The sequence below is a fragment of the Nerophis lumbriciformis genome, linkage group LG18 (genome assembly GCF_033978685.3).
Source record: "Nerophis lumbriciformis linkage group LG18, RoL_Nlum_v2.1, whole genome shotgun sequence".
NCBI lineage: Eukaryota > Metazoa > Chordata > Actinopteri > Syngnathiformes > Syngnathidae > Nerophis > Nerophis lumbriciformis.
Window position 1 is genome coordinate 45,457,090 of NC_084565.2, and position 20,117 is coordinate 45,477,206.

At 33.4% G+C, this 20,117-nt stretch overlaps 1 protein-coding gene across 5 annotated transcripts in view; it reads left to right on the forward strand.

Annotated features, from left to right (window-relative positions):
• Positions 1–20,117, forward strand: part of nfia (nuclear factor I/A) — a 123,900-nt gene that overhangs the window by 31,333 nt on the left and 72,450 nt on the right. For all 5 annotated transcript variants that reach the window (XM_072915135.1, XM_072915136.1, XM_072915137.1 and 2 more), the window contains exon 2: positions 7,376–7,904. In XM_072915135.1, the coding sequence (XP_072771236.1) occupies positions 7,376–7,904 (529 nt within the window). The remainder of the gene's footprint in view (positions 1–7,375; positions 7,905–20,117) is intronic.

Below are 20,117 nucleotides of genomic sequence, written 5' to 3' on the forward strand. Positions count from 1 at the left end.
TTGTAGAAACATATAAAATGAGTTGATGTGAGTGGGAAAAATGAGGTAAATTGCTGCACATATTAAAGTCCCTTTTTCTTAATATATATTTTTGTTATTTGCTGATGTATATATTTTATATACTGTTTTTTATTTAATTAATTTATTTGAGACTATTTTATGCTTTATTTACCTTTTATTATTATTATTATTATAATTATTATTATTATTATTTTATTTATTATTATTATTATTATTATTATTTCCACATGTAAGCATAAATGATTGAATTCATGAGCTAGAGTGAGCACTGACGCTCGGAGCTGTGGAGAGAAATCCTGTGTACTGTAGACCGTGTGTGATGCCCTGTCCTTTTTGTTTCTATCAAAAAAAAAGGGTGAATAAATCGTGAGTGAGTGTACACAATTAATAATGAGTGTACATGTATAATAGTGAGCGTACATGTATAATAGTGAGTGTACGTGTATAATAGTGAGTGTAGGCGTATAATAGTGAGTGTACATGCATGATAGTGAGTGTACGTGTATAATAGTGAGTACATGTATAATAGTGAGGGTACACATTTAATAGTGAGTGTACGCATATAATAGTGAGTGTACACATATAATAGTGAGTCTACGCGTATAATAGTGAGTGTACGTGTATAATAATGAGTGTACACATATAATAGTGAGTGTACATGTATAATAGTGAGTGTACATGTATAATAGTGAGTGTACACATATAATAGTGAGTGTACGCGTATTTTAGTGAACGCTACCCAAACCTTAATGACCAACACCAAAGTGCAGTAGCGCAGTAGGCCCACGTATTCATCAAACAACAAATAATGAATTTAACTTAATATATGCAGGACTACCGAAATATGAATAGCACAAAAATGGCCACCACAACGTTGCACAATCTGCATAGGCAACATTTTGATGAGGATATTTTCCACTCACAGCTTGGTAGGTAAGTTGCTTGGACATGGTAAGTCAAAGAAAAATGCAGATATTTGGGTGTTTATTTGTGTTTATCCCCAAAAAACAAAAACAAAAATGATGTGGCATGTGACATTAAATGTGGTGTACCTTAAATGAAGTCATGCAGCAAGCTACTTTAAATATTGTGGCAGGCCACTTGAAATCAAATCAAAGCCAACTTTTTATTTGCGAAGCGCTTTTCATACGTAACAGAAATTCAAGGCAAAGACTTAAAAAAAATAGCTGAATGACCCACATCCCCTATCATTGCACACAAATAAATACACACGTATATGAATGCATGGCTGAGTACAGAGGAGACATGTGACTAAACACTATCACATCTGAGTACAGAGGAGACATGTGACTAAACACTATCACATCTGAGTACAGAGGAGACATGTGACTAAACACTATCACATCTGAGTACAGAGGAGACATGTGACTAAACACTATCACATCTGAGTACAGAGGAGACATGTGACTAAACACTATCACATCTGAGTACAAAGGAGACATTTGACTAAACACTATCACATCTGCACCAGGACCAAGATCAGACCACAACACCCCACATTAAATAAAGCATGCAATTTTAAATAATAATTTTAAAAAAATAAAATAAATTGCGGCAGTCCACATTAAATAAAGTGGCGGGCCACATTAAATAAAACTATGACCCACATTTAATAAAATGGCGGGCCACATTAAAGTGGCGTTTCACATTGAATAAAGCGGATCATATTAAATGAAGGGCGGGCTACATTAAAGAAATTGGTGGGCCACATTAAATAAAGTGGCGGGCCAGATCTGGCCCCCGGGCCTTGAGTTTGTGTCCTAGATCAGCTTGGTGATCAAAATGTAGTAAAATAGAAAGACATAACATTTCACTTCCTGCTGGCTGTGACATCACAGCAACATGTGACCCAGTCAGGAAGTGATGACTTGACCTTTGACCCACTTGCTAAGAAAGTGTGACAAATAACTGGAACATTTGAGGAGGTTTGTGAACGTGTGACTGGTCGGAGTGGACATTTGAGGAGGTTTGTGAACGTGTGACTGGTCGGAGTGGACATTTGAGGAGGTTTGTGAACGTGTGACTGGTCGGAGTGGACATTTGAGGAGGTTTGTGAACGTGTGACTGGTCGGAGTGGACATTTGAGGAGGTTTGTTAATGTGTGACTGGTCGGAGTGGACATTTGAGGAGGTTTGTGAACGTGTGACTGGTCGGAGTGGACATTTGAGGAGGTTTGTGAACGTGTGACTGGTCGGAGTGGACATTTGAGGAGGTTTGTGAACGTGTGACTGGTCGGAGTGGACATTTGAGGAGGTTTGTGAACGTGTGACTGGTCGGAGTGGACATTTGAGGAGGTTTGTGAACGTGTGACTGGTCGGAGTGGACATTTGAGGAGGTTTGTGAACGTGTGACTGGTCGGAGTGGACATTTGAGGAGGTTTGTGAACGTGTGACTGGTCGGAGTGGACATTTGAGGAGGTTTGTGAACGTGTGACTGGTCGCAGTGGACATTTGAGGAGGTTTGTGAACGTGTGACTGGTCGGAGTGGACATTTGAGGAGGTTTGTGAACGTGTGACTGGTCGGAGTGGACATTTGAGGAGGTTTGTGAACGTGTGACTGGTCGGAGTGGACATTTGAGGAGGTTTGTGAACGTGTGACTGGTCGCAGTGGACATTTGAGGAGGTTTGTGAACGTGTGACTGGTCGGAGTGGACATTTGAGGAGGTTTGTGAACGTGTGACTGGTCGGAGTGGACATTTGAGGAGGTTTGTGAACGTGTGACTGGTCGGAGTGGACATTTGAGGAGGTTTGTGAACGTGTGACTGGTTGGAGTGGAGCGTGGAAAGTGAAATAGTGTGAGGAATGTTGGAATGTTGCTCCCACCCACTTCTACAACTGGTGTGTGTGTGTGTGTGTGTGTGTGTGTGTGTGTGTGTGTGTGTGTGTGTGTGTGTCCTACTAGCCGCCTGAGGACACACACACACACACACACGTGTCTTGTGGCGGTGTTTGGGGTGGTCCTGCAGCGAGAAGCCGGCGCTGGTGAAGCGGGTCGTGCCGCTGGAGGATCTTTGCGAGACCGAGCCGTGGACTTGGAGCGCCTCCAAGAAGAAACAATGTCTTGTATTCAGGGGGTCTTCCATTAAAGAAGAATGTCTTGTATTCAGGGGGTCTTAGATTAAAGAAGAGCATGCAGCTGCGCTCTGACAATTTGAAACAACTGAAGACGTCCAAACATTAAAGAAACATTTTGTCAAAAACCTCAAAAGGCCAGTTTCACAGACGCTGGAAATAAACACAGGAGAAATAAACACAGGAGAAACAAACACAGGAGAAATAAACAAATATAAAAAGTAGAAAAAAATCGACTCACATCCGAATAACGATTACAAATCAATTCATAATTTTCAAAAACATTTTTTCAATAAGAAACCGTTTTTTAGAAGACATTTTTAGGTGATCTCAATGAGATTTTGTAAGCTGTTTTGAAAAAGTTGTTTTATAATTATTAGAACAAAAACACATTAGAAGAATCACTCTGAATCCATTCTGAGTGGAATCATCACCACAGCAACCGCAATGGCATCGAATCTTTCGGCGCCCAAAGGTTGACAGCCCATAATAAGAAGTGTATAATGACCCATAATAAGAAGTGTATAATGACCCATAATATTCTCAAAACACACCTATTCAGATCTGCTTTTAACCAGTGATTAGTGATTAGTGTCTTGTAATTGTCCTGTATTATTATGTATTTTACAATGTACTGCTTTTATATTTCCTGTATTATACATTATTACTTTAAACTGTTTTATTTTTTCATTTTTTATCCTGTAAAGCGTCTTTGAGTGCTGTGAAAAGCGCTATACTAAATAAAATGTATTATTATTATTATTATTATTATTATTATTATTATTATTATAATAAGTGTGTAATGACCCATAATAAGAAGTGTATAATGACCCATAATAAGAAGTGTATAATGACCCATAATAAGAAGTGTGTAATGACCCATAATAAGAAGTGTATAATGACCCATAATAAGAAGTGTAAAATGACCCATAATAAGAAGTGTGTAATGACCCATAATAAGAAGTGTGTAATGACCCATAATAAGAAGTGTGTAATGACCCATAATAAGAAGTGTATAATGACCCATAATAAGAAGTGTATAATGAACCATAATAAGAAGTGTGTAATGACCCATAATAAGAAGTGTATAATGACCCATAATAAGAAGTGTATAATGACCAATAATAAGAAGTGTATAATGACCCAAAATAAGAAGTGTATAATGACCCATAATAAGAAGTGTGTAATGACCCATAATAAGAAGTTTATAATGACCTATAATAAGAAGTGTGTAATGACCCATAATAAGAAGTGTATAATGACCCATAATAAAAAGTGTATAATGACCCATAATAAAAAGTGTATAATGACCCAAAATAAGAAGTGTATAATGACCCATAATAAGAAGTGTGTAATGACCCATAATAAAAAGTGTGTAATGACCCATAATAAAAAGTGTATAATGACCCATAATAAGAAGTGTATAATGACCCATAATAAAAAGGGTATAATGACCAATAATAAGAAGTGTATAATGACCCAAAATAAGAAGTGTATAATGACCCATAATAAGAAGTGTGTAATGACCCATAATAAGAAGTTTATAATGACCTATAATAAGAAGTGTGTAATGACCCATAATAAGAAGTGTATAATGACCCATAATAAAAAGTGTATAATGACCCATAATAAAAAGTGTATAATGACCCAAAATAAGAAGTGTATAATGACCCATAATAAGAAGTGTGTAATGACCCATAATAAAAAGTGTGTAATGACCCATAATAAAAAGTGTATAATGACCCACAATAAGAAGTGTATAATGACCCATAATAAGAAGTGTGTAATGACCCATAATAAAAAGTGTATAATGACCCAAAATAAGAAGTGTATAATGACCCATAATAAGAAGTGTGTAATGACCCATAATAAGAAGTTTATAATGACCTATAATAAGAAGTGTATAATGACCCATAATAAAAAGTGTATAATGACCCATAATAAGCAGTGTGTAATGACCCATAATAAGAAGTGTGTAATGACCCATAATAAGAAGTTTATAATGACCTATAATAAGAAGTGTGTAATGACCCATAACAAGAAGTGTATAATGACCCATAATAAGAATATTGCCAATTTTTTTGTTGTTCTTGTAAAAAAGGCAGCTCAGTTGGCAGAAATATTTTTGCATAATTAGACAATATTTAAGTCAACATAATTTGCGATTACATGGAGTGCATATATTTTTATTCTCCCAAAGTAGAAATAAATAAAACATTTAGTAAGAAAAGTTACAGTACTTTATTGATACATGTTATTTACAGGCCAAATAAAATGAGGTGGTGGGCCACATCTGGCCCCCGGGCCTTGACTTGGACACCTGTGGTTTTATTTCCCAAAGTGGATCATTTTAGTACATTTTTTGTCTGTTTGTTTGTTTATAATTTAGCTGTTAGCGAAGAAAATTCCACAGATTAGCCGCACCTTTGTATCAGCCGCAGGTTACCAAGCTTAGGGAAAAAGTTGCGCCTTGTTGTCCAGGGAATACGTCACTGCCTCCTTTATTTCACAATTATCATCAAACGGGGTCTCCAAGTCCCAGTGGGCAGCTGAAAGTCCGCCTGAACGCTTTTGAAAATACCTTGAAAAGCGTGAGTGGACTTCATGTTGCTGTGCGTAGTGAAATAAAGCCTGTAAAAATGAATAAAGCGTGTAGAAATCCAAAGTAGTTGAAAGACTGCAAGAGAGTCCCACTCATCAGCACACAGATGGCCCACAAAGCTTTTTCTCACGTTTGTTGTCATACAAATTCTATTTTATACAACTTTTTTCACCATGTACCACCTCAGAAAACAATTGGCTTTTCAACTACCACCATAATGACCAATATTTAAATACAGTAGCGTAGTAGGCCTAAGTAGTCATTAAAAACAAGGCAGAGGTTTTATTTAAGAATTATATTGAATATTTTCAGCCACTGTAACATAACACACAATTTGAACAGTAACACTGTGTTGGAGTATTTCATTAAGTGATTTTTTAGATGGAGCCCGTGTGCCACAGTTTGAGAATCACTGCGTTATACTGTACATACTGTATGGGTGACTGAAGTTTTAGGAACACCACAACTGTTTTTAACCCCCCCTTAAAGGTTCCTGCAGGAACTTTCCAAACTCCCACAGAGTGACTAAATACCAAATTAGTTCTTGTTGGAACTTTAAATAGTTTTTGGTGGAAACGCAAGGCGGGTATTTTATTTACCAGGATTAATAGGAAACTTCATGCTGTGGAAAAGTGTGTTTAGTTACGTTGCATACCGCCACCTACTGTACAGAGTTGTACATTCACAGAAAGTCCTATTATGATATATATATATATATATATATATATATGTATGTATGTATGTATGTATGTATATATATGTATATGTATATATACATATATAGGTATATGTATATTTATACATATACATACAAATATATATATATATATATATATATATATATATATATATATATATATATATATATATATATATATATATATGTCTTAACAAGGTTATCCAAAAAATAGTGCTCGATACCGTAGTAGAGCGCAATAAAATCTCCTGATGATTGAGGGAACCCCCTCATAAAACAGGCCTGTAGAGATGAAGTAGTCTTGTGATTTTTTTCCCACACATACATATATATATATATATATATATTTGTGTATATGTATATATATGTATATATGTGTGTATATGTATATATGTGTGTATATGTATATATATGTATGTGTATATATGTATATATATATGAATGTATATATAGTATATATATTGTATATATGTTGTATATATGTATGTATATATATATATATATATATGTGTATATATGTATGCATGCATATACATATATATATATATGTGTGTGTGTATATACTGTATATATGTATGTATATATATTTATGTATGTGTATATATATGTATGTATGCATATACATATATATATGTGTGTGTATATACTGTATATATATATACATGTATAAAGGTTATATATGTGTATATATACACTTATATATATGTGTAATGCACATCTATACACATATATATACACGTATATACATGTACACATTGTGTATATGTATATACGTGTATATATATGTGTATATATTTATATGACTATGTATGTTTGTATATATATGTGTATATATTTATATGAATGTATGTATGTTTGTATATTCATGTGTATATATTTATATGTATGTTAGTATATATATATATATGTGTATATATTTGTGGATGTGTCATGGTGACGGACGTTGTTGTTGTGGTCTTGCAGGATGAGTTCCATCCGTTCATCGAGGCTCTGCTGCCGCACGTGCGCGCCTTCGCCTACACGTGGTTCAACCTGCAGGCCAGGAAGAGGAAGTACTTCAAGAAGCACGAGAAGAGGATGTCCAAGGAGGAGGAGCGCGCCGTCAAGGACGAGCTGCTGGGCGAGAAGCCCGAGGTCAAGCAGAAGTGGGCGTCCCGCCTCCTGGCCAAACTGCGCAAGGACATCCGGCCCGAGTTCCGCGAGGACTTCGTGCTGACGGTGACGGCCAAGAAGGCGCCATGCTGCGTGCTGTCCAACCCCGACCAGAAGGGCAAGATGCGGCGCATCGACTGCCTGCGTCAGGCGGACAAGGTGTGGCGCCTGGACCTGGTCATGGTCATCCTCTTCAAGGGAATCCCTCTGGAAAGTACGGACGGCGAGCGCCTGGTCAAGTCGCCGCAGTGCGCCAACCCCAGCCTGTGTGTGCAGCCGCACCACATCGGTGTCTCCGTCAAAGAGCTGGACCTCTACCTGGCCTACTTCGTGCACGCAGGTGAGTCAGTCAACGAAACCTCACCAGGTTTTGCAATGTGTTCAACAGGTCTCGGGGCTCAGGCAGGGGTGTCCAAACTTTTTCCAGAAAAATCGAAGTATGCGGGCGCCAATTTTATATATTCTATTTTGAAAGACAAAATTATACATGTACCTTTTGAAAGGACGAAAAACTACCTGCATGTCAGCAAAATATAAAGTTAATGATGATGAAGTAAGACGGAGGTAGGTTCAAGTGAGCAAATCTAGTGCTCCTTTTCTCCTATTGCAAACCTCCCCTGAGCTCATTGGACACAAACATCCTTTGACACTTCCTCCTCCTCTCAGAGGAAGACTATTTGCACCCAATGTTCTGCAAAAAGACACATCAAACCTTATCAGCCACCTCAACCGCCAGCATCGCTGTGACGGGCGTTTCCAAAGCCTACCTAGGCTATGATGGGCTGGGCCCGTAAAACGGTATCAACATACAGTGGTGGTCAAAAGTGTACGTACACGTGTAAAGAACATCATGTCTGGACTTTACAATCATTATTATGTTTTTGTGATGTAGTGATTGGAGCACATACTTGTTGCATTCATGAAGTTTGCTTCTTTGATGAATTTATTATGGCTCTACTGAAAATGTGAGGGTGAAAAGTATACATACAGCAATGTTAATATTTGCTTACATGTCCCTTGGCAAGTTGACCTGCAATAAGGCGCTTTTGGTAGCCATCCACAAGCTTCTGCTTGACCACTTGACCACTAAATTGCTGCAGTTCAGCTAAATGTGTTGCTTTTCTGACATGGACTTGTTTCTTCAACATTGTCCACACCTTTAAGTCCGGACTTTGGGAAGAAAACCTTCATTCTAGCCTGATTTAGCCATTCCTTGACCACTTTTGAGGTGTGTTTGGGGTCATTGTCCTGTTGGAACACCCAACTGCGCCCAAGACCCAACCTCCGGGCTGATGATTTTAGCTTGTCCTGAACAATTTGGAGCTAATCCTCCTTTTTCATTGTCCCATTTAAAGCAGCAGTTCCATTGGCAGCAAAACAGGCCCAGAGCATAATACTACCACCACCATGCTTGATGGTAGGGATGGTGTTCCTGGGATTAAAGGCCTCACCTTTTCTCCTCCAAACATATTGCTGGGTATTGTGGCCAAACAGCTCCATTTTTGTTTCATGTGACATCACATGGACAAAGATAAGACCTTCTGGAGGAAAGTTCTGTGGTCAGACGAAACAAAAAGTGTATGTAAACTTTTGACCAGGACTGTATATCGCCATAGACACACAATGGACATCAACACTAATAGCAGCCAATAACAGATTTGACTTACAGTTGTGTCCGTGTCACAATCCATGACTCAGCTGCTGATGGCATCATAGCAGTACAAATTAAATGTCTTCTGCTCACTATCTACACACGTTACATGTTAAAACCACTTTACATGTTTAAACCACTTTACATGTTAAAGCCACTTTACATGTTAAAACCACTTTACATGTTTAAACCACTTTACATGTTAAAGCCACTTTACATGTTAAAACCACTTTACATGTTTAAACCACTTTACATGTTAAAACCACTTTACATGTTAAAACCATGTTACATGTTAAAACCACTTTACATGTTAAAACCACTTTACATGTTAAAACCATGTTACATGTTACAACCACTTGACATGTTAAAACCATGTTACATGTTAAAACCACTTTACATGTTAAAACCACATTACATGTTAAAACCACTTTACATGTTAAAACCACTTTACATGTTAAAACCACTTTACATGTTAAAACCACTTTACATGTTAAAACCACTTTACATGTTTAAACCACTTTACATGTTTAAACCACATTACATGTTAAAACCACTTTACATGTTAAAACCACTTTACATGTTAAAACCACTTTACATGTTAAAACCACTTTACATATTAAAACCACGTTACATGTTAAAACCACTTTACATGTTAAAACCACTTTACATGTTAAAACCACTTTACATGTTAAAACCATGTTACATGTTAAAACCACTTTACATGTTAAAACCACTTTACATGTTAAAACCACTTTACATGTTTAAACCACTTTACATGTTAAAACCACGTTACATGTTTAAACCACTTTACATGTTAAAACCACGTTACATGTTAAAACCACTTTACATGTTAAAACCATGTTACATGTTAAAACCACTTTACATGTTAAAACCACTTTACATGTTTAAACCACTTTACATGTTAAAACCACTTTACATGTTTAAACCACTTTACATGTTAAAATCACTTTACATGTTTAAACCACTTTACATGTTAAAGCCACTTTACATGTTAAAACCACTTTACATGTTTAAACCACTTTACATGTTAAAACCACTTTACATGTTAAAACCACTTTACATGTTAAAACCACTTTACATGTTTAAACCACTTTACATGTTTAAACCACATTACATGTTAAAACCACTTTACATGTTAAAACCACTTTACATATTAAAACCACGTTACATGTTAAAACCACTTTACATGTTAAAACCACTTTACATGTTAAAACCACTTTACATGTTAAAACCATGTTACATGTTAAAACCACTTTACATGTTAAAACCACTTTACATGTTAAAACCACTTTACATGTTTAAACCACTTTACATGTTAAAACCACGTTACATGTTTAAACCACTTTACATGTTAAAACCACGTTACATGTTAAAACCACTTTACATGTTAAAACCATGTTACATGTTAAAACCACTTTACATGTTAAAACCACTTTACATGTTTAAACCACTTTACATGTTAAAACCACTTTACATGTTAAAATCACTTTACATGTTTAAACCACTTTACATGTTAAAGCCACTTTACATGTTAAAACCACTTTACATGTTTAAACCACTTTACATGTTAAAACCACTTTACATGTTAAAACCATGTTACATGTTAAAACCACTTTACATGTTAAAACCACTTTACATGTTAAAACCACTTTACATGTTAAAACCATGTTACATGTTAAAACCACTTTACATGTTAAAACCACATTACATGTTAAAACCACTTTACATGTTAAAACCACTTTACATGTTAAAACCACTTTACATGTTAAAACCACTTTACATGTTAAAACCACTTTACATGTTTAAACCACTTTACATGTTAAAACCACGTTACATGTTTAAACCACTTTACATGTTAAAACCACGTTACATGTTAAAACCACTTTACATGTTAAAACCATGTTACATGTTAAAACCACTTTACATGTTAAAACCACTTTACATGTTTAAACCACTTTACATGTTAAAACCACGTTACATGTTTAAACCACTTTACATGTTAAAACCACGTTACATGTTAAAACCACTTTACATGTTAAAACCATGTTACATGTTAAAACCACTTTACATGTTAAAACCACTTTACATGTTTAAACCACTTTACATGTTAAAACCACTTTACATGTTAAAATCACTTTACATGTTTAAACCACTTTACATGTTAAAGCCACTTTACATGTTAAAACCACTTTACATGTTAAAACCACTTTACATGTTAAAACCATGTTACATGTTAAAACCACTTTACATGTTAAAACCACTTTACATGTTAAAACATGATACATGTTACAACCACTTGACATGTTAAAACCATGTTACATGTTAAAACCACTTTACATGTTAAAACCACATTACATGTTAAAACCACTTTACATGTTAAAACCACTTTACATGTTAAAACCACTTTACATGTTAAAACCACTTTACATGTTAAAACCACTTTACATGTTTAAACCACTTTACATGTTTAAACCACATTACATGTTAAAACCACTTTACATGTTAAAACCACTTTACATGTTAAAACCACTTTACATATTAAAACCACGTTACATGTTAAAACCACTTTACATGTTAAAACCACTTTACATGTTAAAACCACTTTACATGTTAAAACCATGTTACATGTTAAAACCACTTTACATGTTAAAACCACTTTACATGTTAAAACCACTTTACATGTTTAAACCACTTTACATGTTAAAACCACGTTACATGTTTAAACCACTTTACATGTTAAAACCACGTTACATGTTAAAACCACTTTACATGTTAAAACCATGTTACATGTTAAAACCACTTTACATGTTAAAACCACTTTACATGTTTAAACCACTTTACATGTTAAAACCACTTTACATGTTTAAACCACTTTACATGTTAAAACCACGTTACATGTTAAAACCACTTTACATGTTAAAACCATTTTACATGTTTAAACCACTTTACATGTTAAAACCACTTTACATGTTAAAACCACGTTACATGTTAAAACCACGTTACATGTTAAAACCATGTTACATGTTAAAACCACTTTACATGTTAAAACCACTTTACATGTTAAAACCACTTTACATGTTAAAACCACGTTACATGTTAAAACCACTTTACATGTTAAAACCACTTTACATGTTAAAACCACTTTACATGTTTAAACCACTTTACATGTTAAAACCACGTTACATGTTTAAACCACTTTACATGTTAAAACCACGTTACATGTTAAAACCACTTTACATGTTAAAACCACTTTACATGTTAAAACCACTTTACATGTTAAAACCACTTTACATGTTAAAACCACGTTACATGTTAAAACCACTTTACATGTTAAAACCACTTTACATGTTAAAACCACTTTACATGTTAAAACCACTTTACATGTTAAAACCACTTTACATGTTAAAACCACTTTACATGTTAAAACCACTTTACATGTTTAAACCACTTTACATGTTAAAACCACGTTACATGTTAAAACCACTTTACATGTTAAAACCACTTTACATGTTTAAACCACTTTACATGTTAAAACCACGTTACATGTTAAAACCACTTTACATGTTAAAACCACTTTACATGTTAAAACCAACCACTTTACATGTTAAAACCACTTTACATGTTAAAACCAACCACTTTACATGTTAAAACCACTTTACATGTTAAAACCACGTTACATGTTAAAACCACTTTACATGTTAAAACCACTTTACATGTTAAAACCACTTTAGATGTTAAAACCACTTTACATGTTAAAACCACTTTACATGTTAAAACCACGTTACATGTTAAAACCACTTTACATGTTAAAACCACTTTACATGTTAAAACCACTTTACATGTTAAAACCACGTTACATGTTAAAACCACTTTACATGTTAAAACCACTTTACACGTTTAAACCACATTACATGTTAAAACCACTTTACATGTTAAAACCACGTTACATGTTAAAACCACTTTACATGTTAAAACCACTTTACATGTTAAAACCACTTTACATGTTAAAACCACTTTACATGTTAAAACCACTTTACATGTTTAAACCACTTTACATGTTAAAGCCACTTTACATGTTAAAACCACTTTACATGTTTAAACCACTTTACATGTTAAAGCCACTTTACATGTTAAAACCACTTTACATGTTTAAACCACTTTACATGTTAAAACCACTTTACATGTTAAAACCATGTTACATGTTAAAACCACTTTACATGTTAAAACCACTTTACATGTTAAAACCATGTTACATGTTACAACCACTTGACATGTTAAAACCATGTTACATGTTAAAACCACTTTACATGTTAAAACCACATTACATGTTAAAACCACTTTACATGTTAAAACCACTTTACATGTTAAAACCACTTTACATGTTAAAACCACTTTACATGTTAAAACCACTTTACATGTTTAAACCACTTTACATGTTTAAACCACATTACATGTTAAAACCACTTTACATGTTAAAACCACTTTACATGTTAAAACCACTTTACATATTAAAACCACGTTACATGTTAAAACCACTTTACATGTTAAAACCACTTTACATGTTAAAACCATGTTACATGTTAAAACCACTTTACATGTTAAAACCACTTTACATGTTAAAACCACTTTACATGTTTAAACCACTTTACATGTTAAAACCACGTTACATGTTTAAACCACTTTACATGTTAAAACCACGTTACATGTTAAAACCACTTTACATGTTAAAACCATGTTACATGTTAAAACCACTTTACATGTTAAAACCACTTTACATGTTTAAACCACTTTACATGTTAAAACCACTTTACATGTTTAAACCACTTTACATGTTAAAATCACTTTACATGTTTAAACCACTTTACATGTTAAAGCCACTTTACATGTTAAAACCACTTTACATGTTTAAACCACTTTACATGTTAAAACCACTTTACATGTTAAAACCACTTTACATGTTAAAACCACTTTACATGTTTAAACCACTTTACATGTTTAAACCACATTACATGTTAAAACCACTTTACATGTTAAAACCACTTTACATATTAAAACCACGTTACATGTTAAAACCACTTTACATGTTAAAACCACTTTACATGTTAAAACCACTTTACATGTTAAAACCATGTTACATGTTAAAACCACTTTACATGTTAAAACCACTTTACATGTTAAAACCACTTTACATGTTTAAACCACTTTACATGTTAAAACCACGTTACATGTTTAAACCACTTTACATGTTAAAACCACGTTACATGTTAAAACCACTTTACATGTTAAAACCATGTTACATGTTAAAACCACTTTACATGTTAAAACCACTTTACATGTTTAAACCACTTTACATGTTAAAACCACTTTACATGTTAAAATCACTTTACATGTTTAAACCACTTTACATGTTAAAGCCACTTTACATGTTAAAACCACTTTACATGTTTAAACCACTTTACATGTTAAAACCACTTTACATGTTAAAACCATGTTACATGTTAAAACCACTTTACATGTTAAAACCACTTTACATGTTAAAACCACTTTACATGTTAAAACCACTTTACATGTTAAAACCATGTTACATGTTAAAACCACTTTACATGTTAAAACCACATTACATGTTAAAACCACTTTACATGTTAAAACCACTTTACATGTTAAAACCACTTTACATGTTAAAACCACTTTACATGTTAAAACCACTTTACATGTTAAAACCACTTTACATGTTAAAACCACGTTACATGTTTAAACCACTTTACATGTTAAAACCACGTTACATGTTAAAACCACTTTACATGTTAAAACCATGTTACATGTTAAAACCACTTTACATGTTAAAACCACTTTACATGTTTAAACCACTTTACATGTTAAAACCACGTTACATGTTTAAACCACTTTACATGTTAAAACCACGTTACATGTTAAAACCACTTTACATGTTAAAACCATGTTACATGTTAAAACCACTTTACATGTTAAAACCACTTTACATGTTTAAACCACTTTACATGTTAAAACCACTTTACATGTTAAAATCACTTTACATGTTTAAACCACTTTACATGTTAAAGCCACTTTACATGTTAAAACCACTTTACATGTTAAAACCACTTTACATGTTAAAACCATGTTACATGTTAAAACCACTTTACATGTTAAAACCACTTTACATGTTAAAACATGATACATGTTACAACCACTTGACATGTTAAAACCATGTTACATGTTAAAACCACTTTACATGTTAAAACCACATTACATGTTAAAACCACTTTACATGTTAAAACCACTTTACATGTTAAAACCACTTTACATGTTAAAACCACTTTACATGTTAAAACCACTTTACATGTTTAAACCACTTTACATGTTTAAACCACATTACATGTTAAAACCACTTTACATGTTAAAACCACTTTACATGTTAAAACCACTTTACATATTAAAACCACGTTACATGTTAAAACCACTTTACATGTTAAAACCACTTTACATGTTAAAACCACTTTACATGTTAAAACCATGTTACATGTTAAAACCACTTTACATGTTAAAACCACTTTACATGTTAAAACCACTTTACATGTTTAAACCACTTTACATGTTAAAACCACGTTACATGTTTAAACCACTTTACATGTTAAAACCACGTTACATGTTAAAACCACTTTACATGTTAAAACCATGTTACATGTTAAAACCACTTTACATGTTAAAACCACTTTACATGTTTAAACCACTTTACATGTTAAAACCACTTTACATGTTTAAACCACTTTACATGTTAAAACCACGTTACATGTTAAAACCACTTTACATGTTAAAACCATTTTACATGTTTAAACCACTTTACATGTTAAAACCACTTTACATGTTAAAACCACGTTACATGTTAAAACCACGTTACATGTTAAAACCATGTTACATGTTAAAACCACTTTACATGTTAAAACCACTTTACATGTTAAAACCACTTTACATGTTAAAACCACTTTACATGTTAAAACCAACCACTTTACATGTTAAAACCACTTTACATGTTAAAACCAACCACTTTACATGTTAAAACCATGTTACATGTTAAAGCCACTTTACATGTTAAAACCACTTTACATGTTAAAACCACTTTACATGTTAAAACCACTTTACATGTTAAAACCACTTTAGATGTTAAAACCACTTTACATGTTAAAACCACTTTACATGTTAAAACCACGTTACATGTTAAAACCACTTTACATGTTAAAACCACTTTACACGTTTAAACCACATTACATGTTAAAACCACTTTACATGTTAAAACCACGTTACATGTTAAAACCACTTTACATGTTAAAACCACTTTACATGTTAAAACCACTATACATGTTAAAACCACTTTACATGTTAAAACCATGTTACATGTTAAAGCCACTTTACATGTTAAAACCACGTTACATGTTAAAACCACTTTACATGTTAAAACCACTTTACATGTTAAAACCACTTTACATGTTTAAACCACTTTACATGTTAAAACCACTTTACATGTTTAAACCACTTTACATGTTAAAACCACGTTACATGTTAAAACCACTTTACATGTTAAAACCATTTTACATGTTTAAACCACTTTACATGTTAAAACCACTTTACATGTTAAAACCACGTTACATGTTAAAACCACGTTACATGTTAAAACCATGTTACATGTTAAAACCACTTTACATGTTAAAACCACTTTACATGTTAAAACCACTTTACATGTTAAAACCACGTTACATGTTAAAACCACTTTACATGTTAAAACCACTTTACATGTTAAAACCACTTTACATGTTAAAACCACTTTACATGTTTAAACCACTTTACATGTTAAAACCACGTTACATGTTTAAACCACTTTACATGTTAAAACCACGTTACATGTTAAAACCACTTTACATGTTAAAACCACTTTACATGTTAAAACCACTTTACATGTTAAAACCACTTTACATGTTTAAACCACTTTACATGTTAAAACCACGTTACATGTTTAAACCACTTTACATGTTAAAACCACGTTACATGTTTAAACCACTTTACATGTTAAAACCACTTTACATGTTAAAACCACTTTACATGTTAAAACCACTTTACATGTTAAAACCATGTTACATGTTAAAACCACTTTACATGTTTAAACCACTTTACATGTTAAAACCACGTTACATGTTAAAACCACTTTACATGTTAAAACCACTTTACATGTTTAAACCACTTTACATGTTAAAACCACGTTACATGTTAAAACCACTTTACATGTTAAAACCACTTTACATGTTAAAACCATGTTACATGTTAAAGCCACTTTACATGTTAAAACCACTTTACATGTTAAAACCACTTTACATGTTAAAACCACTTTACATGTTAAAACCACTTTACATGTTAAAACCACTTTACATGTTAAAACCACTTTACATGTTAAAACCACTTTACATGTTTAAACCACTTTACATGTTAAAACGACGTTACATGTTAAAACCACTTTACATGTTAAAACCACTTTACATGTTAAAACCACTTTACATGTTAAAACCACTTTACATGTTAAAACCACTTTACATGTTAAAACCATGTTACATGTTAAAGCCACTTTACATGTTAAAACCACTTTACATGTTAAAACCACTTTACATGTTAAAACCACTTTACATGTTAAAACCACTTTAGATGTTAAAACCACTTTACATGTTAAAACCACTTTACATGTTAAAACCACTTTACATGTTAAAACCACGTTACATGTTAAAACCACTTTACATGTTAAAACCACTTTACACGTTTAAACCACATTACATGTTAAAACCACTTTACATGTTAAAACCACGTTACATGTTAAAACCACTTTACATGTTAAAACCACTTTACATGTTAAAACCACTTTAGATGTTAAAACCACGTTACATGTTAAAACCACTTTACATGTTAAAACCACTTTACATGTTAAAACCACTTTACATGTTAAAACCATGTTACATGTTAAAGCCACTTTACATGTTAAAACCACGTTACATGTTAAAACCACTTTACATGTTAAAACCATGTTACATGTTAAAACCACTTTACATGTTAAAACCACTTTACATGTTAAAACCACTTTACATGTTAAAACTACGTTACATGTTAAAACCACGTTACATGTTAAAACCACTTTACATGTTAAAACCACGTTACATGTTAAAACCACTTTACATGTTAAAACTACGTTACATGTTAAAACCACTTTACATGTTAAAACCACTTTACATGTTAAAACCACTTTACATGTTAAAACCACTTTACATGTTAAAACTACGTTACATGTTAAAACCACTTTACATGTTAAAACCACTTTACATGTTAAAACCACTTTACATGTTAAAACCACACATTTGGGTTTTAGCGGTGACTTCCTTATCTAGTAAGGAAACACTGGTTCATAACTCATCCCCATCCCTCGTTTAATGTACGCCAATAAAGAGTTGAGATTGGATATATTGCCAATTAGTCCCACCCATCGACAAGACAAAGTTAAATATGATTGGATTTTGTTTTGGTCAACATTTTTGTTTAACTCACATATTAGTTACTTCTTGTATCGTCTTAGTCAACGAACCTTTGTTTTGATCACTGATCATCTTATTTTTACCTTCTGCGATGCAAACAAACTAAAATGAAATAAACTGCTTCAACCGGGACTCCACTGATAAATAACACATTTGGTAAGTTGGAAATCATTTTACTGTATTTATGGGCAAGCAATAATAAGGTTATGCGTCAACTTTTTTCTTATAAAATTGGGAACAATTTCTTATATTCTTTCTGTTTCTGTAATATTGCAATATTGTTTCGTAAAATTTTTACTTTTTTATGTAAAATTATTACTTTTTCATGCAAAATGGTGACATTTGTCACATAAAATTCTGACTTTTATCACAATATTGCCAATTTTTGTATTGTTCTTGTAAAACATTTTTTGAGTAAAATTATGACTTTTGTCATAATTTTGCCAAGTAAAATTTAGATTATTATTATAATATTGCCAACATTTTAAAGTTTTATTATAAAATTGTGACTTCTGTCGAGTAAAATTACGACTCTTTTCATAACATTGCCAAAATGTTAAGCTTTTCTGTTATTGAGTAAAATTTCAACTTCTATCATAATATTGCACAAATGTTCACTTTTTCTTGTAAAATTTTGACTTGCGTTGAGTAAAATGACAACTTTTATTATAATACTGACAAAATTCTAAGTTTTTCTTGTGAAATTGTGACCTTTTTCTTGTGAAATTCCAAAGAGGTAGGCATTTTTCTCAGGTCTCAAGAAGGTAACAAATACAAGAATGTGTGTGTGTGTGTGTGTGTGTGTGTGTGTGTGTGTGTGTGTGTGTGTGTGTGTTAGTGAGTGAGGCAAGCTTGGAGTCAGAGGTCACGCCATAACCCCTGACCCCTCTGATTTAGGAGCTGACTGAGGGTGACATACAACGCGTGCTGGAAGGTCAGAGGTCGAGACCTCTATAATGTGACCGTTTGAGTGTCTCACCCCTCATTAGCACACACACACACACACACACACACACACACACACACACACACACACACACACAGACGCACAGCACAGAAGAAAAGGTGTGAAAGGTCAAGTGCTGGTCACTGGTGTAATAATAAAGAGGTTCATGATATTTATTGTTGGTGAGCTCACTGCTTGCCGCCAAGATGGAGTCCTGTGTGTAGTTTGCCACCAAGATGGAGTCCTGTGTGTAGTTTGCCACCAAGATGGAGTCCTGTGTGTAGTTTGCCGCCAAGATGGAGTCCTGTGTGTAGTTTGCCACCAAGATGGAGTCATGTGTGTAGTTTGCCACCA